Source organism: Onychostruthus taczanowskii, unplaced genomic scaffold (assembly GCF_017590055.1).
Source record: "Onychostruthus taczanowskii isolate IOZ18803 unplaced genomic scaffold, ASM1759005v1 scaffold32, whole genome shotgun sequence".
NCBI classification, from domain to species: Eukaryota; Metazoa; Chordata; class Aves; order Passeriformes; family Passeridae; genus Onychostruthus; species Onychostruthus taczanowskii.
The window spans coordinates 3,679,143-3,706,079 of NW_024500572.1; the positions used below are offsets into that span (position 1 = coordinate 3,679,143).

The following is a 26,937-nucleotide window of genomic DNA, read 5'->3' on the forward strand; positions in this document are numbered from 1 at the left end:
GGAGTGTACGTTTGGATGCAGGTGGGCACTGCCACAGCCCTCTCAAGCAGAGGTTTTTGTGCTGCCAGGGGAGATTTCACGCACTGCCAGCCCGCACTTGCACACAACGTGTCCTTATCGTGGAAAGACTGGATGAAAAGCAAGCAAGCACTGCAGAAAGACAGACTGACAGCTCATCAAGTAAAAGCACTGATCCATCCACGCTCCCTCCCCCAGCAGACAATTCTGCACCTAATCCCCAGCTGGAAAACAATGAGCATATTCCCTCTTTTTTCATCCTTCCTCTTTACAGGATCTGCTTGTCCTGCAACAGCATAATCTGACTTCACCACGGAGCTTACAAAGACAGTGCAGACAAGCACTTTGATCACATCCAGACCATCCAGGCAGAAAAAGGAGGCAGCAATACTGATTTGTAACGAAACTGACTTTTATATAAATTATAAACCCATCCAGTTTAAAGCAGTTCAGTTGCAGCTGTGTCACTTAAGTCCGTAGAAGGCTGAGGCATACATATCTCCTACAGTCATAAATTAACAATAATCAAGGAAGAGAAAGTTCAGATAAGGCTGCAAATACAACAAAAAAAAATCCCTAAGTTTACTAGCCGTTAAAATAAAGTCATGATTATCAAGGATTGCAAAATATAAATGCAATTTTTGAACAGTTAAAAAGTACAAAAATGATGGACAACACAAACAAGCATTGTACAGTTTGTCCTGTGTGTAGACAAAGCAGGGTAGGAGATTTCCAACCTTTATCTACATCAGAAACTGATTTTAAGCCAAGAGGAGTTGAGGAAATCTGTAAAAGGATCGTGGCTCATGATCCCAGTAGTATAAAAGCAGTAATTTTTCAGTCTGTAAACAGTAGTCTTGGTAGCTTCTTCTAGGTATGTTTTTCAATTCATCACCCAAAGAAAATCCAAAACAAATAAAAACAAATTCTAAGAGTGGAAAAAAGGGGAACAGCAGCAATGGGTTATAGCTTGAATTTCTTACCAGGTCCGTGTTGGACATATTCTGGAGGGGAAATGCTCTTTTGTAAGAAATATATAATATATTTAACTGTACACAATTTATAGGGGGAGAGAAACTCTCCCTCAACCAAGCCCCCAGTCAGTGAGTACGGAGTCATTTTTGTACAGTTTCCTCCTAGAGAAACTCCAGCTTGGGAAGAGACAGCCTCTGCTTTTAGAAACCACTGAGGAACCCCAAAGTTCTGTGTTTGACAAGGCTGTCATTCCCAGTGGCTGGAAGTGGCAAGAGAACAGCAGCTGGCACTGAGAACAGTCAGAATTCCCTGTGCTGGAAGTGAGTGAGCCATGGTTCCATCCTGTCCCAGCCCCTGCCTCAGATGACATCAGTCCCCTCCAGTTTCAGTTCTGCTTTCAAGGGATGCAGGAAACCTTTTTTTAACCCAGCTTCTGCTTTCAGGCACACAGGAGGATTTTAAATGCTTGGTTCTCTTAATCCTAAACTTCACTTACATTGTCACCATTGCTTATTGATACGACTGAGTTCAACCTGGTGTAGCAGCAGTGGAAGGAAACTCCAGCCTGGATCAGCCCTGGGACTGTCCCCTGAGTCACCTTTGCTGTGTTTGTGCAAAGCCCTCTGGAATTTGTGGGAGGGAGGGGACAGGGACAGCAGCAGTGCCACTGTGGCCCCTGACTGGGAAGGGCAGTGCCTGTTTCTGGCTCAGGGCTGTTCTGAACTGCCCACCCCAGCACTGGGGTGGTTTTCACTCACCTTACACACCTGACAGCATCACCTTCAGTCACCAGCCTTGCTTTAATTTAAGGAGCACACCCTCCTTCCAAAAATGGTATTTCTATACAACATGCCAGTTGTGTTTGGGTTTTTTTCTTTTTTTTTTTTTTTTTTTTTTTTTCAGTAAAAGTATTACTATAAAACAGACTTAACACATTTTGGTATTCCTCCAGCCCAGAGCACTTACCAGACATTGTGATTCAACCATCAGGACATCCTTTACAATTTGACAACCTGCAGACATTCTTCTTCTTTCCCTTTCAGGATGGGGCAAAAGCCAAACTAAATCCAGCAAGAGCAGCTATAGGACTTTTTTTTTTTTTTAAATACAGGGGATTTATTAAAAAAATACTCTCATCAACATTCTAGCATTACTAACAAAACAGAGGAGATGACAAAGGCAGTCAAGCTCTCTTCAAACTTTAAATCTAGACTTGGATACCTGTAGCTCTAAACCAGGAGATGAGGAATCTGGTGGGTCTGACCTGTCCCTTGTATTGCAGGTACATGAACTTTATATTTTTGCCTATCAATTTTAGGCTGCATTGCTCTTTGAACATGAAAAAAACCCAACAGAAATACAGATTCTGTGGGAGCAGATGATATGGTCACACTTTCTAACAGAAAGTTTCATGAGCCAGTGCTTGGATAATCAAAGTTCAACTGCAAAAAGCAAGCAGACAGGCACAAAAAGGATCTCAGCCTCAGACCACAGCAGAAGCAAAAGTTACCTCTGCCAACTTAAAACCAAAGCCAATAGGATTCCATTTCTATTAAAATATTGAAATCTTAAAGTTTCAGTAATCTAAATACACTTTTAAAAAGTCATGACGTTGCTGTTTGACATTAAACTGACATGATACCAGCGCAGTGTCACACTTCACTGCAGCCATTATTTACAAGGTCTTTCTTTTTGTCTTTTTTTTTTTTTGCTGAAACACCCATTCCCATCTCTTTCTCTCTGAAGTTTGCTCCTCATCACATTTGCAGTTTTCCCGAGTTGTGCACAGACACCTCCTCCCTGGAGGATCCTGCCCCAGCTCCGGATGATTCCCAGCCCACCACGGAGGCCTCACCTCTCCCTGATGGACCAACACATGGAATTCTGTCAGCAGGACCAGGTGGTTTGCAGACAAAACAGGCAGCTCCAAGCCAGGCTCAGTTCATCAGAGGTGGCTGAACGTGGACATCTACAATTCCTGCATTTCTAAGGCAAGGACCATACAAAAGTTATGAACACTGTATGGTGATGAAAATATCCTTGGAGATAGATGCTTTACACTGGATTGCTATTGCTGCTTCTAAAGACCATCTCCAGTTGGTTCTAGAGATCAAAAGGGAAGAAAGTGACTTTTCTCCTGTTGCAATATGCTTATGAACATGTATAAAAAGTGGTCAAACCCCAGGAAGGGTCCCTGCTTCTTTTATGTACAATAATTTAAATCAGCTCAATACATCTGTAATACCTAAAAAAATTGTTTCATGATTTTAAGTCCTTCATGCATTATGAGGAAGTTCTGGATTTAAGTGATGGTAGAGTGGATGTTGCTTCTGTCTGGGACACTGGTGTCACTCCCCTGTGGAGTCTGTCAGGGATGCATTGCTCAAATCTTTAGTTTTTTAATGGTATCAAGTCTCTTTTTCAGCAGCTCTCCAATTTCCTGAACTGAGTGATGGTAACTGCTCTGGACCTTCCCTTGCACAGTCTTTGTAAACTTTTTTTCTTCCTGCAAAGTGCAAAAGAGAAATCACTCACTCCACAGCAATTGTTTAAATCCCCCTTTTAACCTTTCTCCAACATCTCAAACACCAAAAGGAAATTCCTGAGGACCACAGTGTTTGCACAGCGAATCTCTTACCTGTAAAAGCAGAGTGTCCTTGAGGGACAGCTCTTCAAGTTTTAGTGCAGTCAGAATGATTTCAAGCCCTTTGATATGATCTATTACATTGGAAGTTAATGTCTGGAGTTCTGTTACATAATCCAGGAAATGGGTAAATACAGGTGGCTACAAAAACAAACACAGGTCTTGAATTTATAAACACATATTAATGTCCATTTTATATAACTCCCTTTGTAATACATAATTCTCTTCTTCCCACCAGTGCTAAGCTATAATTTAGCTACTCAGACAAACACTCCCAGCTGACAAGTTTACTGTAGTACATTCCAGGCAGGAAGGTCAATGACACTCTAAACTGTATTTCTCATTAAAAAACTGTCACATGATGGCACAGATATGACATGTCACTGAATTTAAACAGCAAGAATTAGCCCCAAGGTACCCACATCAACCTCCACAAGTTTATGAAAACCAGTTCATGTTATCTACCCTGATTTTTCTTTCAGAACAAATAAGCTGTGATTAGGGGTGGGGGAAGAGAGAAAGAAATATTGTTTGTACCATTGCTACACTGCTTTCTTTTTTTTTCTTCTTCTTTTTTTGCAGGTTGGATTTAAAAGGTCGGAGGACGCTGTCACAGTAACTTGATACCCACAGGGCAATGGAGATCGTCTGGAAGAAAGGTAAAAATATGTTCTAAGTTGCATTTACAGGAGGCTTCTCAACTCATTTTAGTGTTCCTGGTAAAATTCAGTATGATTAAAATATGCAACAAAATCCCTCATGAGTTCTCTTGATTGTCTGAGATCAAACTTGCACTGTGTTTCAGTCCCAACATTTCCACCCCACAGCACTCCCAAGTTTCTAGTTTCCAAAGGGAAAAAAAAATACCTCAACAAAGAAGACTAAGTTTTCTAACAGGTTTGGATGAGTTTTCAAGGTGCCATCTCTGACTTCAATCAAATCACCTTTACATTTATTGAACAATTCTGAAAAGAAAAAAGAAAAAGCCTTCCTTGAGGATGAAGGAGATCATCTCAAATGTGCATTTTCTTTACACCAGCTATCTGAGTGTAGTGTGCAGAACTGTCAGGGCACTGAGTCCTCTCCATCTCCTCTGAGTTCTGGCTCATTACAAACATTTCCACACCCCTGATGAGCCCCCCTGACCCAAGCACCAGGAGAAGAAGCTGCCCAGGCTGGCAGATAAATGCACTGAAGGGCGCAGCACGTTCTGAGCATGCAGCAGTTTCAACACACAAGCCAAGGGCAATCCCAGCCTTGTTCTCAAGCTTTCACAGGGTCTGCAGATGCATCACCACAGCCCATCCCTGCAGACACTCCACAGCCATCCTCAGACAGCCAGGAAGCTCTGCCTCAGTGTCTGTTCTTGAGTTACCATTTACCTGTCAGTCGTTCTACTAAAGACTTGAAACTATTCCCTATTCTTTCCTGGATTTCTGCTGAATCTTCTGAAAAAAAAAAAAAATTAAAAATGATAAGATACAAACTTCTCTTATTTTCTGCTTCCAGAAGTTCAAGAGGCATTTAAATGCAATTTAGTGTCAGTACTCAAAACTAAATGCAACTGCTTTCAAAGAGAAGCCAGTATTACAGCACCATATTCTGTAGAAAAAGACTTACATAAAACACTAAATGAAGGCACTGGCTCTCAGATAATTTAGTTTCAGACAGAAAATTAACACACAAGTAACAGTTTTGAGGCCACATCCTCCAACCCCCAGCAGTTTTCAGACTAAACACAGACATGTGGCTCCCTCCCATAAGCTACAAACTTCTCTTATTTTCTGCTGCCAGAAATTCAAGAGGCATTTAAATGCAATTTAGTGTCAGTACTCAAAACTAAATGCAACTGCTTTCAAAGAGAAGCCAGTATTACAGCACCATATTCTGTAGAAAAAGACTTACATAAAACACTAAATGAAGGCACTGGCTCTCAGATAATTTAGTTTCAGACAGAAAATTAACACACAAGTAACAGTTTTGAGTCCACATCCTCCAACACCCAGCAGTTTTCAGACTAAACACAGACATGTGGCTCCCTCCCACCACACACCAGGCAAGGTGGTCAAACCCCTGCCCCAAACACTTACCTAAGCCATTGGTATCTAGTTCATAAATATCACTAACAAGATAAAACAAGCTAGTCTGGCACTGACAGCTGCCATTGCTGAAGAAGCCAGCCATTCGGGTAGGAGGAGGGCCAAGGACAGGATACTAGGCAAGAAGCAAAGAAAAAGATAAAGGTGTTGCAGCTTTTCCTCATCCCACCCAGTGCCTGGCACATCTCCCAGTCAGTCACACACCACAAACCCAGGGGCAGTTAAATGCACTCTGCAGCCTGCACGATGCATTCACAGTCAACATTTGGGGAGAGCTTTTGCCTTACTGGTACCTGGATCTTTTGTTCTAGAAACTTCTTCCCTGAATCCACCGCCGCTTCCAGCTGCTGCAGCAGGGCTCGGATCGTGTCAATCTTGGATGAGACACCGTTCTCTGCAGTCTTTTCAGAGTTCTTTGGTTGGATGGTGTGACCAAGAGTTGGGAGTCCGCTCACCAGCCTCAACGTTAAAGAGCGGATTCGCAACCACAGCGTTTCCTCCTCCAGGGAGAGCTTCCGATGCTCCTCAGAAATGTCCCTAGAGAAAGGCACCAAAGCTTTCAGGCAAATGCTCCAGGCACAAAAGCCTAGCCAAAGCTCCCCAATTCCGTATGATGAGGAAGGAGTGGTCAGAAATTCAGAAAAATTAATATCTAAAAGGGCAGCACTGCCAGATGTGGTGGATGGTGCTTAAATCAGCCAGCCCAAGGAACACTGAAATATGGGAATTGCCCTGGAAGGAATTTCTTTGCTATGAGTGAGTTGAGGATATTTCTACTCACCTGTCTTTTGGATCCCAGCTAAACAGGACTGTCAGGTCTCTGTTGTCACGCAGATCTTTCCATGGAATGTCATCCTCCTCTGGGCTCAGACTCATGGACTTTATACTTTCTTCTAAACTGGTTGATCTGTAGGTAAGAACAAGCAGCACAAAATCAAGTATCTGATCACTGCAAAGGGAAAGCAACTCACTAACAGAGATCACGTTCTGTGCACTGCTCAGCTCTTCCTCTGTCAGGAATGTGACACACACAGCACTGACAAGGATGTGAAGGGACAGCAAATCAGAACCACAGAATCCCCAAAGCTGGAAAAGTCCTTTAAGATCACCAAATCCAACCACCAATGCAGCACTGCCACCATGGTCACCACTAAACCACGGCCTCAGTGCCCTCCCACATGTTTTCTGAACACTTCCAGGCATGGTGAATCCACTGCTTCCCTGGACAGCCTGTTCCAACACCTGACAACTCTTCGCACGAAGAATTTTTTTTAAACCTCCTCAGTGCAACCAAGACCATTAAAATCAGAACGGAGCTTTAGGAGCAGAGCTGCAGCTCTGAGGCTTCTGCAGGTGCAACTCCTCAAAGGCCCACTCCCAGTTTTGCCATGGCAGGAGCTGTACTCACATATTTGCTTCAAGTAAGAGGTCCAACAACATGCGCTCGGTGCGAACCTGCGCGAAGTGGAGGGAAGAGTTCAGCCTGTTCCTGAAGGCGATGAACTCCGGGATCTTCTCGAACGCCCCGTACTTGTAGGCTTGGATGATGTATTCTGAGGTCTGCAACACAACACAGCCAGCTCCCTTAGTGACTGCCCAAATTAGCAACAAGGTCACTGCCAAGGAACCGCGTTTCTGTGGTTTTTATCAGGCCAGAGGTGCAGGACCTGGCAGATCCTCAATCTCTGGGAGGACTTTGTGCTTCTGCTTCTCCAAGTCACCCAAGCAGTTTTGCTGCTTTAAATTGGGAATGGCCAGATGCTCCATGGGCAGTGAGGTTTAACAACCAAACCAACCTGCAACATCATGTTGTTGTCACCACAATGAGAAATACTTCACAGGGAAGAGATGCTTTTGGAAGGCTTTTTTTCCTTCCTCTTCCTTTTAGATACGTGATTCAAATCAGTAAATCATTATTTCATTGTGAGAAATAATTCCAGACAAAAGAAATATAGCCCAGATTTTCTGGAACTGACTTGGATGTGCATCACATATCACCACAACACAGATTAAAAAAAAAATTTACTCACACATTTTTTGTTTCTGTTTTTTATTAGAGTTTTAAATACAGTATCACACAATGTGTACATGGCACAACACAAACACCAAAAGAAACTCGCAGGGTCCATGGAATATTTTGCTTTCCCTCTGATGAAATGTAGCAATGCAAGGCAGGCAGCCAGTATTTCACTTCAGTCCAAGCAATCTCCAAAAAAAGAGATTTTTATGATGAAGGAACTCCAGACAAGCAGTGTTTTAATGAAAATATCCAACTGTAGACACAGAGCGAACTATTTCTGTTCCCAGCCATGAGTGATAGCTGAGTTTTTACATCAGAATTGCTCCACAACTGAGAAGTTCTGGCAAATCAACTATTTTCTTCTGAACAAGCTTATGAACTGCACTGAAGATGAAAGGCACCAAAAAAGGTTTCTGCTTAACTGAATTCTGTATGGTCCTAACAGGCTCAACCTGTCTGGAAGGCTCTGAGAGACCAGAAGGCAACACTCACAGATCCAAAACTCTTTTTCCCCCCTCCAAACCAAGAAATGTCCTCTAGGGAGCTGTCTTTATTTTTTTTTTCCCCTAAGTAATTTGGTTATTTGCACTGAATGAAAAAATATGCCAAATATTCAACAACATACCCTCTGATCAACAGCCTTGCAGAGGTGACTGTCAGGGACTGGGCTATGTGCTCTAATTCAACTGCATCCATGTGGTTTTTAAATCCCCCCAGGACACGTTGGAGTGGTTTGCCTGCAGTATCTGGAGAGATTAAAGATGGATGGACACAAGAAAATTAGAGAGATTACTGGTGATTCTGCATAGCTGAAGGAGGACTATCTTGAGGAGGATAAAGTTGCCTTTTTAGTTTTGGCCAAATATAGCCATGCTGCCTTCTCTCTCTCTCTCTCCTCCCTGTCCTTGGCATTCTCTCCCAGAGCAGGAATAGTGGCAGGATTGCACAGCAGCCTACATGGCTGTTACTCATGGGATCACTCTGACACAGGATTCACGTCAGGCTGGGAAGTTCAGCAAGTCAGGAGAACGGATTTATCCACAGCAAGAAGTCTGATTCAGGAGCTCTATTTTTATGCCAGACTTCATTTACATCCCACACTTCCTGCTCCAGGCAGAGTCCCACACACAGCTCTGTGCTGTGATATTCCAGCTAATCTCAGCATCAACCTAGCGAAGAGCAGGCAGCACCAGAAATCTGGAAAAAGGGAACTTTTAAAGGACAGACACCTTTTAACACTGCAGATGTGGTTGTGGGGCTGGAGTGGGAGCTGCTCCAGGCACCCTGAGCATAAAGGGGTAGCCCCAGCAGAACCATAGCAGCACAGAAATCTGTTCTGAGATCTGGGAGCAGATCCTGACCTTGTGACACGTTTTATGGCAAGGAATCCTTCTTCATCCTCACTCTTGCCACAGCATCATCCTCAGAGAACAGCAGCCAGAACTGAGCCTTCATCTCCTGCAATTCCTGGTTGCAAGAACAGCTTTTGAGGCTGTTTTTTCCCATCAAAAGGATCTTAAGGAGACAACCACTGCAAGTGTCCAGAGCAGGAGAGATTTGGAGACCTGAGAGCAACATCAGCTCGTGGTCCTTTGGCCGCAACACCATCTCCAAGGTAGGATGTGAGTGGTTCCAGAGTCCCATCCTCATCTTGTCACATGAGAATTCTGTCCTCCTGCTGCACCACTGCTTGCCTCTTGAAATCTCAACATGTTTTGAAGGTGTAGCAGCAAGGCAACACCTTTTTGGGATTTCTGGAACACAAGTTGTGTTTTCCTGCCAACAGCCACTGGAGACATGCAACTCTTCTCTGCCATAAGCACCTCCATCATTCATGCCACAGAGAAAAACCTGCTCCCAAGGGAACCACACCTCAATTACTTCACATTGTTTTCCACGGAAAGATGATTTCTTGATGCTTTACAACACAGTGTTCCCAAGCAGAGGAATCACATCCAGAAGTTTTTTCAGTTCTCTTTTCCACCTGGCGCCCAGCAGTCGTGGGTTTCACTCAAGACAGTTGGTTCCAGGGATGTTTTTCATTAACATCCACCAAATAACTTTTAAACAAGATTGAAAAGTTACATCTCAGTTAAAAAAAAAAAAAAAAAAAAGGTGTCTGGATCCAGGACTTCACTCCCAGGAATCCAAAGCTTCTTAGCAAGTAGGAAAAAAATGAGCAAGTTGAGGGATGCAGAGCAGAGTGAGCTCCCATCCCACTGAACAACCCATGTGTATCCCTCAGGAAAACCTGTGTGTCAGACACAGCTCCCAGGAACTGGGCACCAACACTCCAGGCACAGGGAAATGGCCATGGGAATCTTGTACACAGGAACCACCTGGGCTGCCAACAGAGCAGCCTGCTGCTTCTGAGTGATTTCTGTGTGAGAATCTTTACTGCTCAGTACAGACAATTCCTGTGGTTATTGCTGGGATAGTGGGAAAGCAAATGGTGTGACTGCAGAGCCTCTGGAGCCAACTTGGCCAGTGGCTGAGTGGCAGATCTAGAACTGGATTGCACCTTTGTTTCTTAGGAAGTAAAAATAATCTTCTTCAGCTACCTCTCAACAGTGCCCACCCAGGGTGTAAAATACAAATACACAGGAAATATTCCCACTCCTCAGAATGGGATAGTCCCTTTAAAGTGAAGTGCACCCCTCACCATCCAATGAAAACAAACAGCTCCAGTGATTGTAACATAAAGGATTCATCATGTGCCATCCCCATTCTGACCCACCATCACTGGCTGCTGTCTTACTTTCCAAAATGCCGAATTTATGACACCAGCACTTAATTCCACAGGACATTCCACTTCAATTATTGCAAAAAATCACAAACATTAATTTAAAAGCAATCATTCCTGTTTTATGAGGAGCACTAAAACTGCCTTTAAAAGAAAGGAAGCTGAAGAAAAACCTCGTGTAACAGCAACTCACAAATCCTTGTAGTAGGAAATGCAGGTTGAGACAACTTTTACCACAAAACTGCACCTACTACTGCTCTTTGTTATGTTTTAAATCACTGCATTTGCACAAGCCTTGCACAGGGCTTCTCTAAAGCCCTAAAGCTTCTCTAAGACACTTTGCTGTGTGACAAGGTCATGGAGGAGGTTTCTTTCAACTTACATCTTTCTGGTTGGAGTGGAAAAACCTGAGTGCAAAGTTGCAGGATTGGGAAGCAGCAGCGTAGTGGCCCAGGGAGCCGGCGTAGCGTGTCAGGAGATAACTGCAACAAACAGCACGAGGCAAACGTCAGCCACTGCCCTGGCAAGCAGCTGCACAGGAGACATCTGGACATTTAACAGCATTAACAGCATTCATGGGCAAGTTCAGGCTTTTAGTGGAATGAATTCTCAATTTTTTAAAAGCAGTATGTGAGGGCTTGGAGTTCTTCAAGTTAAGGGAGTAAGAGCTGCTCAGTGAGAGATCCCCAATCACACCAGGGTGTGATGGCTTTCATTGGTGTTCCCAAGCTGAACACCAAGCTCTGACTGCCAGACATTTCACCAATCTCCTTCAGATTAATTAATACTCTAAAAAATCCAACACAGATCAAAATCACACGGGGGAAGATACCCGAGAGAAAGGGGGAGCACGTAGTGGCCGTGCCTCCCAAAAACCCGAACACTTTTGCACAACAGCACATGAAAATGTGAAAATGTGCTGAATTCAGGGTGGCAGAGGATGCTGCAGCTGGCAGGATGTGATTATTCTCAGTATGTACCACCCACCCGATGGTGTCGTGCTGGATGTGCTTGGCGTCCAGGCTGGAGTAGAGCTCCGAGACGGGCTCGAAGGCGCCGAGCCTGCAGTAGATCCGGATGAGCAGCAGCTTAAACTGGGCATTGGAGGGACTGTGAGACAGCCCCTCCTCCAAGAGAGTCAGGCACTGCCACACAGCTGCCTCTTCACCTGGTGACAGACACAGCACAGGCAGGTGTGAGCAGGGACAGGCGCTGGCACAATTCCCTCTGCCCGCGTTACACAAGGCTCAGAGCGCTGCCAGGGATTTCAGTGTGCCCAAACAACACCTGCTCCAGCACTCCAGCTGCTCCCTGAGGGAATGCTGGGGGAATGATCCCTCCCAGGGAATATCTAGCTCACATCTGCACAGAGCACACTGCAGGCAAAGTGACCTCTCCTGATGAATCCTGGGTTGTTTGGGAATTGCAGCTTGCACATTGCAAAAGAGCTGGGAATTCAAGAGCCCCCATTTACCTTCCTGCCAGAAACCTGACCAAGGATTTAGTCAGGTTAAAGACTAAATCTTCCTTGGGAAAGACAAGGGTGTAACAGATAACTACATGGAAGGGCAGGAAGTCACACGTGGACACCCAGCACTGGACACTGTGGGATTAAGAGACTAACACAAGGAGCAGGGGTGGAGTACAGGCAAATTTAATTCAGGGAACAGGTCCCAGCAAGTCTAGAAACAAGGGATCCAAAAGACAAAGTATGTCAGGAAGAGAAAGAAACACTCTCAAAACACTCCTGGTATCAGAAATGAATTGTCAGCAGAACTTGTGCAAAGGGAGAGAAAAAATGAATTAATCAGAAAAATTATATCTGTTTATAGAGATCAGTGAGATTCAGGGCAAACACCAGCTGATCAGAAGGACTCCTGAAATAACTCATATTGCAAAAAAGACCCCAAAACCCAACCCAGAAAACTCCAGGCCTAACAAGCCATGCCAAGCACTCACTGGCCACACAGTCTCCCTTTCCCAGCCTCCCACAGAGATATTGGAGCAAGGCACAATTTTGGGACCATACCTTCCAGCCACAGATCAAGCAGCAGGTGAACTGCAAGCAGGCAGTAATAATCTGAAAATTGCAATTCAGTTTTCAAACAAGATTTCCCTAAAAAGAGAAAAAAACCCAGTTACCCTTGAATTACTAAAACTAATTATTAATTGGTGCCAGCTGATCTCACAGTCAGGGTTATTGAGTGGCCCCACCACGAGAGAGCACCACATTTTAATTTATAAAATCAGAATTGTCTTAAAATCCAAACAACTTCACACATCACTAAGTGGCCTTTGGGGCACTTCAAACATTGATATCTTCTGGAAGAACAACTGACTCCCACAGCTGCAAGATTTACAAATTAATAACTCCTGACCACAAATGTGTCCTAAGCACTTCAGTGAGAAAACCTGGCTTTGCTTAAAAGCACAGGCAATCTTGCAAAGTACAAACAGACAGCAGAAAAGCCTTATTTATCTTTAAGATACGTGGCTGAAAGGGAAAAAAAATAAAAGGAACCACAATTCAGGGAAGGTGAAGGGTAGAATCAGAAAGGAGAAAGCCGTTTTTTATCGGCGTTACAGATTTTCCTCACCAAACTCCAAGCCGTGGCGGTATCTCAGCATCAGCTCCCGCACCACTGCCAGCTTCTGCTTCTTCTCCATGGCGTGGTAGATCCCCAGCAGCCTGGAGAGCTGCACCACACACAGGTGCTGCTGCAGGGCCTTGATGTCACCTGGCAGAGCCACCTCGTTCTCGGCCGCCGCCGCCAGCGGGATCACGTCCAGCAGCTGCCGGATGAACTGCAAGAGAAACCCCCGTGGCAAAGGCTGCAGGGCTGCACCAAATGATGGGGAAGCAGCATTTCCTCCCTCCAATCAAACCAAAAAAAGGCAAGGTGGTAACATCCATGTTGGTGTCACACTGAATCCGTGGTTCAAGAGCAGCCTTCGAGATTTTTTTTGAGTTGCTCAATGGTTTTTTTTGAGTTGCTTGAGGTTTACTAAGTTTCATCAAACAGATGGAGGGAAGAAAAACCAGAGGCAGGTTTCCAATTCATTGATACACCAGGGAGTTCAAGCACCTGTTAACACTCGTGGTAGTAAGAGATGCAATTAAAATAATTAGTTACTGACAGGCTTCTCAGCACACTTCCAGGCAATGACGGTTTTGCACTGTTACATTTTCCCTCGGCTCTGAAGCAATGTGCAGTTCTCAGTGAGGTCATCAACTCTGATTAATGACTTCTTTTTGGAATTAAGCTGTAAGAAATGCAGCTTCTCATTGTGTAGTTTGAATGGGAGACAAAAGACTCCTCACAGCACACAGGGCTGGGCAGCAGCTTCTTGCTCTAAAACCCAACATTGTCTGCAAAGTGAAACCTGAGTAAAAGCCAATGATTTTGGTTTTACTACATTTGGTATTGACACAGAAGAACTGCATCAAATGCAAGCCTGAGGCAAAAAGCTCAGGAGCAGCACCAAGCACAACACACACCAATTCCAGTTTTCCCAAAGAATTTGATGAATGCTGTGTTGACAGATCTGAAACTCTGCCAAGCTGAGCAAGGTCAACCACATCACTGGCTCTGCTATCCAATTTACACCTCTAGGAAGTCAAGGCTGGTGTTGTGACCATTATTTCTGGACTATCTCACATGTCAGTGGTCCAGCAAGATCATGACCTCAGCTACTGAAGTGGAACTCTCATGTCAAAACTCATCAGCACCTCAGCACCATGAAACCTCCTCAGTTCCTTGTGTCCTTGACCAAGCTAAACTGCTGTAGATGCTGCTTCAGGGACAACCAGAAACCCAATACATCAATCTGACACAACGTATATTCCAGAATATATTCAGTAAATCAGCAGCAGTTTTAAGGCCAGACAGAGAATTTTAAAGTCAGAGTTGTGACAAAACTGAAGTGTGAACTATTATTATATATAATTTTCCCACTCTTGGTTTTGAATTTGTTCCCTGGAAAGCTAGGATGAAACCTGTTCACTACTTCAGGGCTCCCTTACAATGGAGTCACCCTTTCCAGGACTAGGAGTTCAATATCCTGCTGGCCACATTTCTTGCCAGTGGGCTAAAAACACATCTTTAAATACAAAGCACCACCAACATCCACCCCTAGCCAGAGCCACCACTCCCATCAGCAGTGGGGCTGTGGGAAGAGCTTGCATTAGGAGTCAAAAATACTTCAATAAACCAAGAGAACCTCACTACCTACACTTTGTTTACCAACATTTTATCCCCAGGCTCTGGCTGATCCCAGATTCTCTGCCCTCCCCAGCGCTGATCCCTGGACACAATGGCTCAGACAAACACTGGGGTGAGTGACAGAATTCCCAGCTGCTGAAGTCACTCCAGGCTGCTCATGACTCTGCACAAATGGGCTTTTCAGAGAAACTCTTTTGCAGAGAGTTGTTTCAGAAAGAGATTCTGGAAAAAGCTGCCATAGGTGCCTGCATGACCCCTGGATTTGGGTCAGTGTGTCCTTTTGGCACCGCCAGAGCCAAGCAAAGCATCTGTGACATCCCTGCATGGGATGAGGGGGCAGCTTCTTCCCATTAAACAAAATTTTTGACCTCAAAGCATCCTGACACCCTGAAAAATGGGAATAAAAAAGCCAAAGGAATAGCAGATCTGAGACTCTGCAGGATCAAACTCGGCTTTAAACCTCCAGTAAAAATCCTCGGAATGAAACTTCTCAAGTGTTCAGATATTCATGATATTTTCTACAGCACAAAGAGTTCTCTGAATTTCAAGCAGAAAGTAAAAATTTGCTGTTTCCAGTCTCTTAATATGATCCACAGGTATTTTAAGACAAAGGGACCAGAGTGCAAACAACCACTGCAGTTCCTGCCACCACTTCTTGATTATTTCCTTACCTTTGTGTACTGGCTGGGTGGAAGGAGATCCACAAACACTTTGAGATCAGTAAAACAGCAGGGCTTGTCCCCAAATTTTTTGAAGTACTGGAACATTAGTTCTTCTGGATCACCTAGGAAAAAAGGCCAGGTCACCATTTTAACACCCTCCAGTAGAAGTGAAATCTGTAAAATCACTGTGAGAAATCTTTGTTCATTCTTTCTTTTTCTCCCCCTTCAAGATTACAGAGTGATTTAGAAAGCAGAGAGCTGCAGTACTGCAGATTTTAACAGAGCCTCAAAGTCTCTGGTAACCAAGGACACATTTAAAAAAGCCCAAAAGCTTCACTCAAGCTCCTTTAGCAGATAAGAGCTCAGCAACCCAGGCAGGCACAGGCAGCCTCCACTTATCTCACCACAGCTTCTTTTGGGATGGAAACACAAAAGGAATCAGGAAATAGCACAGATGTTGCTCTAATCATATTCCCTTTCATTCATTTCCTAAATGCCATTTTGTGATGCAGGTTTTTAAAAAGCAAAACCTGGCTTTGTTGCCATGAAAAATTAAATCAAAAATCAAAACCCACCCAGAGATTGCAGAACTAACAGCAAGACTTTCCACTAGGAATACAGTGTCAGTGACTGGATGCTCCTAAATCCCTGAGGTCCTTTTTAAAACCTCCCTGCTGGCTTTTCCAAGCCCTGGAGAAATCAGGAAACACCTTCCTTTCTTCCAAGTTCATCTTCCAATGCTTTTAAAATCCTTTACACGCAGAACAACACGTTATGTTTTCCTAATGAAACCTGCCTTTAACTCAGTGATTTAACAACAAGTCTGTGCTCTGCCTCCCTCTGTGCAGAGGTGAACTCCTCCCCCAGGAGGGCTCTTACCCAGTTTGTACTCATCATTGCAGCCCCTGTGCCGCAGGCGCCTGATCAGCTCCAGTTTGGCCAAGTACGGTCCCCGGAGCGGCCGGGAGCTCTTGGACTCCTCTGCTATCCTCTCCTCGATGAAATTCACAGCCTGCTCGATGGAGCAGTGCACCTCCCCTTCCAGAGAGCTGCAACCACACAGACAAAAGGTTCTTGGAGAGGTCCCACTGGTATCACACACCCAGCACGCTCCCAAACAGGGAAATGATGGATTCTGCAACTCAGTCACCACAGAAAGCATGAGCTGGAAGAGTTCTATAATGTACAAACTACCTTCCATAAACTATTCCCAGCCTCCAGATAAAATATGGAAAACACAAAGCAGGGAAAACACATCATTTGGGCTCTTGACATCAAGAACTCACTCTAATATTGAATATAGGAACCCAAACAATTTGCTGTAGCACAAAGGGAAAACAAATCCACAGCAAAATTCTCAACTTACTGCTCTTCCTCTGCTGGAGGTGTCCAGGATTCATCAATGAGTTGAAACACTGAATCAAAGTAAGTTATATAGAACTGCCAATCATCTGAGCTGAAACAAAAATCAGGCACAGGACAAAATTTAGGGAATTGCCAAAACAATTAACAGCTAAAAGTACGTGTCTTGCCAAAGCTGAATTAAGGAATAACACATAATCATATTATAGAAAAAACCCAATGGCAATCATAAAATTGTTTCCCCTTGAAAAGGTCTCACATCTTTGAAACACCATCATCCTGAATTTCTGGAAACATATTAAGCAAAACCATTTCAATTCAAAAGTGAAGCAAGCTATGAATTCTCCTCCTAAAATTCACATTCCAGTCTGAGCTCAGCAACATCCCCACAAAACGTGAAGGCAGAAGTTTCTCTTCTGCATTTAACTTGTATCTAAGATGAGAGCACAGCTCAATTCAAAAGCAAACACCACATCTCTCCTGACAGCTCTGAGACAGATTTGATCACACTGGAATGTTCTGTCTCCTGATGCATCTGCTTCAAGCATTACATGCATCTCCCACGATGAAGTCTGGCCAAATGGAAGAAATTTAGATGTAGAAAATGTAACGTAAATCATGGACAGGATGAGAACTGCAAAGTCAGAGCTAGACAATCAGCACAGAATTTAGAAATAAGGAGGTAAACAACCTTTTATTGCATTAATTGCCAAATTCTGCCTGAAAAAAGCAGCAACTCCAGTCCTGACCCTGCCTCTCCCTGTGACCTTCACCATGCCTGGCTTCAGAGTGCAATCTTTGGAAAACCTTCCCCATATTCTCCTATTTTAACCACAAAAGCCACCAAACAAGGCCATTCCCAAACAAGCAGGGGTTTTTGTTCCATCTCTTTTGCAGGACTGCAGGAATCCTCTCTCACTTTTTGAGCAGCAGCCTCCTGGCCAGCGCGTTGCACTCGGGCCACCTGTGCAGCTTCTTGTACATGGCCATGCACTTGTTCTCCCGGCTCTGCAGCTCACTCGTCAGCTTCTCTGCAGCAAAAAACACAGAAAGCTCAGCTCAGCCCTGCTTAAACCTTCTTATTCCAGCCCAGCACTAAGGTCTAACACAGCAGCAGTCCCCAGGAAGATATCCCATGGAAACCTCCACATCCCAATTCCAAGCACATTTTAATCTTTAGTTAAACTCCTCTAAAATGCAGATATTGAAGACTTTTCAGTTTTGAAGATGGCAGCTACAACCAAGAACATGTTCCCAGTTTACCACTGCAAAGCTCAGCCCTGAGTAGTGCTTAAACACTATAAACAAAGTAGGTAAAACCAGGCTGCACAAACCCTCTAGAGTTTACACCCAGGTTAAAACTGGTGCTAAGTCAGACTTCCTAAAATTTTTTTTGGAAGCAGTGGACAAGTCTGAAGTGAAGGGGAACTGTTGTATTCTCCACCCAGCTCTGATTTATTACAGAATAAATTACCTCCAAGTTTTCCCCTCACAACATCTAAGGCTTCCTTGTACTTCTCCAGACGTTCCAGGATCATGTAGTACAGTTCCACCTTCAAAGAAAGATTAGACTGCAATGAAACTTGCCAGGAAGAACATACCCAGGTGTGCCAAAAGGGAAAATAGGGGATACCAGGCCTGCAAAGCTATCTTCAGTATCCCAAAGGGTGCAATACTCAAATTTAGGTCTTGTTTTCCATTCTTAGTCCTCAGGTTTTTCCTGGGGCCTCCCAGAGAGCAAAGCACTTCATCAGTCAAATCAAACACCAAAAACTGCCTCAGCCACAGGATTCTGAGACCCTCCTAACCCCCTGCTTTTGGTTTTCCTTCTGTCCCCTACATTCACATTTAATTCCAAAACATTGTTTGTTATTTTAAGTTTTCCAAGGTAATCAAGTTCCCTTAACAGTGCATTCCTTGTCTCAACAAAGCTCAAACCAAGCCTTACTTCAGCCTCAGCTTCAATCTTGTCCTCTTTCACCATTTTTTCCACCATTCTTTCAGCAAGTGGCAAGAACATTGTCTTGGAGAGGTTTTCATCCTGTGCTGAGATAGACTGAGAAAGAGAGAGTTATTGTAAGAGCTCAGCAAAATGTTCTGTGATGTCTCACTCACTGCTCTTTTCACTTGAAAAGAGGAAAAACACCAACCCAGGTGTTCCAATCCACCCCAGCCATGTGTTTGGAGCTGCCATCTGTGACCTGAGAGTGCAACTGCTCAGGGGAAAGGCAGCAATAAAATTTCTGCTGCACATAAAAGCTCATTTTTGATCAGATCAACCAGAGCCCTGCATGTCTGAGCACAAAAACCTCGTGGTAAAAACATGCAGCCAGAACATTTTTGTGTTTTATATGGCACAGGATTTTAGAGGATGTGATTAAAACCCTCCAAGCTTATTTTTGTTTGATTTTCTGTCTGATTTTTTGTGTCCAAATGTGCTGCCTCAACCAGCAGCAGCACAGCTGATCTGTGCCTATCCCTGCAGACTTGCTGCTAATTCCAGAGCTCTCATTTATTCCCTCCAAAAGCTTTTATAACCTTGCTAAAGAGGAACAATTCTGACTGAGAAACTGCAGATAGCTGAGGATTTATTCATTATCTCTGCCAAAAGGACAGGTGGATATTAGTGCAGATTAGAGAATAATTCAAGCTGTATAAAGGTGGTAAGGTAACAGTTAAATTGGATTATAAAACCACCTCAGAGTTTATTTTGGACCATAACAATCATGCTGCTTAAGGAGGGCTCAGTCTTTCTCCCAGCATCACACAGAAACAGCTCAAACACACATTTTACCCAAAATCATCATATTTTCCCTCAGAACATTTCTGCATCAGCACTGCAGTCAGGAAAAAAAAAAACCAAAACAAACCAACAACCCAGTCAAACCCAGTATTGCACACACCTGCATGATCAGGCTCATCACAGACCAAAAATAATATGGATTTTTGGGAACAATCTTATAAAGTGCCATTCCAGCCTGAAAAACAAGAAGTAGACAAGTTTCATCATCCCTGAAATAGATTTATTGCTCAGATCTCGTGATGGGCAGCAGTGATGGAGGGGATTTGCACATGGGAGGATTTTCCCCACCCGGGAGCTCTTTCCTCCTAACACACATCCCTGGGGAAAACAGAGGGTGGAAATGTTTCCAAGGACTCTGTGTAGGTCTGGCAAGAACAGCAGCAAGCACTGACTGCCTACACAGCTGACAGCCTGAACTGGAACTCCAGGAGGAGGCAGATTTGCTCTTTGGGAATGAGGAGGTTTCTCCAGTGCTGCAGGACACAGCAAACCCACACCTGCCTCCAGGAGCTGCCCTTCAACACACACTTCACACCCACTGACACCCCCAAATTTGGGCTCACCTCCACGTGCAAAGCAGGGGGAGCAAAGGCTGAGCAGAGAATTTGGTTGAATCAAAGCAGAGCCAAAGAATTCACAATTTTCCCTAACACATTAACAGCCATTCCCACATTTCCCTCACAGTGCCTGCATGTAAAGGACAAGACTTTTATCCCTACAAAAATTAATTTCAAGAAACTACACACAATAGTCTACCTCCACAGCTGGACTTTTGTCCCAATCCCCTGACTGCAGTTGGCATTTTCCAGGATTTTCAGCTGGAATACCCCAGAGCACAGGACACTGGGGTTTATTTTCATTCCCTAATCAGTCACCATCCACACTCTCTTCACATCCCTAAATACAAAAGCACAGGCCAACATCCCACTCTGACAATGTGATATTGATAATGATGTCTTGATTCAATTGATATTGAAAGTAATTTAATGAGATCTACATTTTTATGTCACTTCAGACATACAAAAGGTCACATAAATGTTAATTATTGTTATCTGTGGCATTTTCTCCACTCGTGATTGTGATCTATCACATCTAAAGTTTGGGATGTATCATGAGGTTTTTAATTTCAGGTACACCAATAACTCCTTTTTAGCTATTTAAGCCAAACCTGTCACAGCAGAAACAAGAGGGAGTTTAGCACTTATTTCTTGGCTCTCTGTGCTTTTTTTACACAGAAGAGTGAGCACACAGGCCTTGAAAATCATCTTCCATTTACAGACATTCTCCAGGCACCTCATTTGGAAGGGATGAAATCAAAACCAACCAGTGTGACACTGTGCTGCCAACTGACAGGGAATATTTCAAGTGCTTTTTAGTTTTTCTTCACTGAATGACTTCAATACAAGCTGTATTTTAGATACTCAGAGCATGGGGAGGATTTATCTTCTGAAGTTAACAGAGAACTGAGGCCAGAATCAAATGTGAAAACAAGGATCAGAAGCTGCTCCTAGATGTGCCTATTCCAGAATTCCTTTATTTTGTACTGTAACTACAAAACCACAGATCAGTAAAAGACACAGCCTTAAGTTAACAAAACTTTTGTCTCAGACAACCCAGCTTCAAAAACTGAGGCTCAAACCTCTCTGTAAAAACCAACCAAGAATTTAACCTCTGCATTAACCCAGCTCAGCTTTTGTGGAAGATTACTCATAACACATAAATGAGAGTAAAAGACAGAGAAAAATACATTTTAAACCAGCCAGAACACAAACTGTTGGTCATACCTGCTGCATTTTCTTGTATTCTCCAACCCTGGCATAGGCCATGAAGAGGTGGGAGTGATACTCTTCACTGTTGGGGACCTTCTTCACAGCTGCCTCGTAAAGTTTAGTCACCAGCTCAGCTAAACCAAAACCAGATGCTAGAGTTAAAACCAACCTGGGAATATGTTAAAGCACAGCTCCCCAAAGAGCACCAGAGATGCTCTGAACAGCATCTAATTGCATTTATCAGCCCCCAAAATGTTGCTCTGTCCCCCAGGCACTGCAAGCATCATGCAAAGGAGGAAAGAGCTTCAAAAACTCTAAATAAACCTCAAAATAGACTTCAATCAAAATAGAGTTCAACAGCAGCAACTGAACTGCCCAGCAGAATTTTAGGTCTACTTTTAAAGTAGGTTTTTCTCTATTGTTGAGCATTAAAATGAATGAAGGTTTCTCCTGCTGGCAGAAATCTGCTCCATGTGAATCATGTATCAAAACAAACACTTTCAGAGCCTATTAGCAAATTAATTATTCTTATCACAGGTTTACTTATATTAATCATATCCTGCTATTTCCCAACTGCCTATATCAGAACTCTAAACAATTGTTTCACACTACACTTTTTAATAACAGGTCTATCATGACAAAATACATCTGATAGTACAACATGCAAAACTTTCTTACATTTTCATCCTTCCATATTCTTTTTTCTTAGACAAACAATTGTAGCTCGGAGTAGAAATAGAAAAACAAATGTAATTTGTCTTTCATACAGTTTATACATCCCTGACACAAATACAGAAAACATCTAATTGCAATTTTCTTGCAGGACCAAAAGTGGAAGTGCCTCACACCCACCAGTTCCTGAGTTACAGAGCTAAAAGTTACAAAGCTCAGCTTAATGGAAGTTAACAATCACAGAGAGGTTCTTGTCATTCACAGGGGTTTATGCTGAAGTCAGAAATACACAAAGAATGTTGGTATTACTCAACAAATGATGCTTTAACTCCACAAACACACACACACAAAGAAATCAAGTGGGAGAAGATAAGCAAATCTCTTCTGCAGACTGATGCAAATACCCTTTTCTGAAGCTGTTTCACCCCTTGCTCGTTTCTCCAGCAGTTCAACAATAAATTTGGTGCTACCACCCACCAAACTCCACAATAAACACCAGTACCAGGTACCACCACACCACGCTCCCCAACAAGCTGCCAGAAACAACTGTTCAAGCTGCAGAATAGCAGGACAGGAGGTCTGGCATCTTTCAGAAAAGCACAGGAAACTTTCCTCCATCACTCCAACGCTGATGATTCAGTATTTTGAAAACACAAATCACTACGAGGAACCTGACAAAGCTGAAGTGGCCAAACTGGGAGGTCAGGATTTCCCTCCTGCTTTTCACCACTTTCATCACACCCTGTGGGATTTGTCATCTCTGTCACTCTACCGACAACAAACTCCAGTAGTTTCACCAACAAAAGTGAACTCCCAGGCTGCTGGATCATTATCAACATGACCTGTCACACAATTGTGTTCATAAGAAGTTCAAATGAGCTTTTTTTGCTTCATGAAGATCACTCCAGCCTTACAGGCATTACAACAGGCATCACTTCAATTCTGAGCCTCCCAGAAGTCTCTCACATACACAAATCCTGGATTTCACACATTTCCCACCAAACTGTGGGGCACAAACCTTCTGGAAGAACACAAACAGAGATTTCTGGGAGAGGAACAAACTCACGTCTGTGCATTTCCCGGTAGAGAATGGTCAGTGCTTGCAAGGAATTATCATCTGTGGGTTCAAGTGCTGCTACTTCTTGTGCCAGGGCATAGGCTTCATCCTGCTTGCCAGTCCTCTGCAAGCCAATGGCCTTCAGCACCTGTGGACACAACACAGGCAGCTCTCAGAGACACAGTTTGCATTTGGAAACCCTCTCACTCCTGCTGGGAGCAGCCCAACCACCTCATTGCCTCTGCAGAACTCCAGGATTTATTACGTTTTTAATCCATATGGCTGGAGAGGAAAACTCCCAAATGCAACAGCATCAAAGAGGGAATCTGACTTCTTAATAAATGTTGAGGTTGCCCCGAGGCATCACCACATGATTTTCTCTGCCTGGAGGCTGCAAACTGACCTGTCCTGGCAATTTTCCGTAGTTTTCTTTCACTAACTGGCCAGAGAGAAGTGACATAAATGAGATTCAGGTCAATGACACTCTCTGCAGCTTGGGAAGCTTTCAAAATGTAGAAGTGGAGTGAACTGCAGAGGGAAAGCCCCAGGGAAATGAGAAAAGCAGAGAGTCACACGTTCAGGAAAGGGAGGAACAGAAACCCTTCCCCTTAACAGGGCCACAGCAAGGAAGGTGGTGAACAAGCAAAAGAGCAAATGCCTCCAAAATCATGGAATCCTGGAATGCTTTGGGTTGGAAGGGAGCTTGAAATCATCCAGCTCCACACCTTGGCATGGGCAGGGACATCTTCCATGGACCAAGTTGCTCCAAACTGGCCTGGAACAATTCCAGGGGCATCCCCAGCTCCTCTGGGACACATGTTCACCTTGTAATGCTTTCCTCAGACATTTCCTCCCAAGGAGATGTTTTGATCCAAACTCCTGCAGATGGGTATCCCAACCCCAGGGCTCCAAGGGCCATTTTTAAATCCCAGCCCACCTGCCAAGGTTACCTGGAATGGTGCTGACAATCAGCCCAGGTGGAAATAACATTCCAGTCCCTACTAGTTCATTTTCAGACAAACAAGATACAGGTCGGCTGGAACAGAGATATTCCAGAGGGCTCAGAAATCACTGTGGAAGCTCCCAGAGAAAGGGACAGTGGAACACTCTGGAGTGAAGACACAGGCAGAATGAGCTCAGTGCCCCCCAGTCCCACTCACCTTGGCACAGTGAAGGTCCTTGTGCTTTTTGAGCAGTTTATCTGCTTGCTGGATTGCCATTTTATTATTGCCATTATCGAGATAATCTGCAGAGCAAGAGCACACACAAAAATCACACCAGAACACCAAGGCCATTCTGGAAAGCCACCTCCAATTTTACCACAGAGCATCTGCTGTCACACCAGCAGCACAAACCACATTTTCCCTGTGCAGCTCCTCCTAAGCCAAACATTCAGGGAACTGTCATTTCAGGGATGAAGGATTCATCTCGTTGTACTGGTTTTAGTCACTCAAACAAACAAGCTTTTGTAATTACTCCACACAGATCATTACAGCAACAAAAGAGACCCACAATAGAGAGGATTCTGCAGAAACAGCTCTTTGCTGGCAGTGCAGCTCCAGTGCTTTAGCAGGAAAAGTACAAATTAATTTGGTGTGTCTTTGGGAGACTTTCAATGACTTTTAACAGGCAGGAACACACACCAGCAAAGTGGGAAACATTTGTCCACAGCATCCATACCTCAGGCAGAGCAAACCTGCTCCCCCTGGAGCACCACTACCCTTCCACCAGACTGGTTTGGGAAGCATTAATATTTCCTAGGGGGATATCCCACTATCCAGACTATTTTCTCCTTTTTTAAGCTCAGAATGACAATTTTCAGATTGGTCTTCATGTTATTACATGACCCCCTACGTGCTCCCCTTCCCTCAAAAATCCCTCCTTCCTCAGCTTTGCTGCCCCTCATGTGCCAAGGGAAGGAAGGGGCTGCTCACCTTGCTCTGGCCTCTCTCCTGCCAGGGAACTGAAATTACTCCACACACCTTTACCTCATCAAACCTCTCGTTCCCATTATGAGCCAGAACTCTTTTACTGCGGGGTGACCCTTGGCAATCCTCAGCACAAACTGTGCATCTACTCTGATTTACAGATTTCTATCAAACAGCTCCCACGTTTGCTCCTGTGGCCAGGTGGATGCTGTATATTTAAAGCAGAGTTAATTGGGCTCCTGAGCCCATCCACAGCAAACCTCTCACGAGGCAGCCTTTCCACACTCACCAAAATAAACATTGTGGCATGAAATCCAGTTTGAAGCCACAAATTTCAACTTAGGAAAACATCTATGTCACCTCTAACATTAAAACTTTGGGGATTTCTCAGTGAAGAGGCTTCAAAGATGTGGAACAGCACATCAGAGGCTCCTTGCTTTAAGGCTCTGTCACCCAGTTTAGTGACACACAAATTATCCCCAGGCTGAGCTGCCTGACTGGGATTAACAGCTGTGCCAAGAACATCTCAGCTTTGGGTGTTCCAAAGTAAATCAAATAACCCTCAAACCTGCCCTAAAACACAGCAGAACGAAGAGATTGTATTTTCCTAACGAGTCGGGTTGTTGGAAGTCAAAGCAGCTTCCAAAGGAAACGAAGCTAAATGAAAATAAACTCCAGCCTATGCTAGCTCATAGGTGGGGACGTCCAAAGGCTGGAAATGAAACACCTGAACCTTCAGGTGAAGGGAGAACAAGTCAAGATCAAGGATAACCAGAGCTGTCCAGGAATCCTGGGGAAGCACGGCACAAACCCAGGCACAGCCTGAAACCCAGAGGCAGACCTTGGACCTCACGCTGCACCTCCCCAGCTGCTCAGGTGGGGAAGCTGTGTGTGTTCATCACACGCTTCATTTCGGGTTCTGCAGCACCACAGCCTGAGAGCCAGCCTTGCACTGCAGAGAATCCTTTCCAGAACGAGCAGAAAGGAATTCTAAAGCTCTCTCCAAAACGAACAAGGCGGTATGCTCAACATCATCTGCTTCGATAGCAGCTGGATTTACCCAGGTTTTTCTATTAGTACCATTTCTCACACGGGTTATGACAAAAATAACTGCACATCAGTAAACTGCCAATCACAGCACGGACAGAAAACTAAGAAAAAATCCTTAAAATCGTTACATAAAGACAAACTGCAACGAACTTGACCACTTCTGACCGTACAAAACCATCTTCCTCCCTCTGCCTGGAACCCATCACGGACTCAGCCTGTGCTGCAGCATCCCTCTGCCCCAGCAAAGGGCATCCCAAAGCACGTCCAGCCCAAACCAGGGCAGCTCTCCGCGTCTCTAGGGAGAGGTTTTACCCCTGCTGAAAAAGTTAAGAACGTTTTCCTCAATATCTACCAAATCTTCAGTTTTAGGGACGAAACGATACCGTAGCCCGGGGAAGTGTTTTCCTTTTATTTCTCCATATTTGCATAGAGCCAAGCTTTGCCTACAACCTCTGAAGCAACCCCGACAGCGCAGAGCACCCTCGCAAATATCCGGGGACACAACAACACCGGACAACTCCCAACGACACCGTCCCCTTCCACTTCTCTCCTGCCTCCCAATTAATTCCCCCAACAGCGTCACCGCTCCGTGCCACAACATCCAACACAACTCCGGGGCATCCGCGGCTGCTCCTCCAGGGATTAATCCATTCCCGGCTCCTCCGCGGCAGCGCAAAAAGCGCGGGCCGGGGTTACCTCGGCTGCGAGCGGCGCCGGCTGCGCTCCCCCCAGGCCGAGGGGGCAGCCCCGGGGCGCCGCGGGACCCCGGCGGGGGGTCCGTACCGTAGATGGGCCGCAGGCGGCGGTCGTTGGGGTCCTGCACATGGCCCCGCGCCGCCATGATGAGAGCGCAGAACGCAGCGCGCAGCCGCGGCCGGGGGCGGGCAACGGAGAGCGGGCCGGCGGGGCGGG

At 44.6% G+C, this 26,937-nt stretch overlaps 1 protein-coding gene across 1 annotated transcript; it reads right to left on the reverse strand.

The window, feature by feature from the left end:
- Positions 1-412: 412 nt before the first annotated feature.
- On the reverse strand, positions 413-26,905 carry NAA25 (N-alpha-acetyltransferase 25, NatB auxiliary subunit). Its single transcript, XM_041410094.1, has 24 exons — positions 26,809-26,905; positions 24,208-24,293; positions 23,057-23,195; positions 21,334-21,452; positions 19,650-19,724; positions 18,695-18,802; positions 18,221-18,299; positions 17,666-17,777; positions 16,751-16,840; positions 16,264-16,433; positions 15,394-15,506; positions 13,097-13,304; positions 12,529-12,615; positions 11,487-11,667; positions 10,882-10,981; positions 7,145-7,296; positions 6,518-6,643; positions 6,030-6,273; positions 5,728-5,851; positions 5,020-5,085; positions 4,505-4,602; positions 4,175-4,285; positions 3,632-3,778; positions 413-3,499 (listed from the first exon to the last, which is right to left on the reverse strand). The coding sequence occupies exons 1-24, from the start codon at positions 26,864-26,866 to the stop codon at positions 3,377-3,379; spliced, it is 2,916 nt and encodes a 971-aa protein (XP_041266028.1). The 5' UTR covers positions 26,867-26,905; the 3' UTR covers positions 413-3,376.
- Positions 26,906-26,937: the final 32 nt, after the last annotated feature.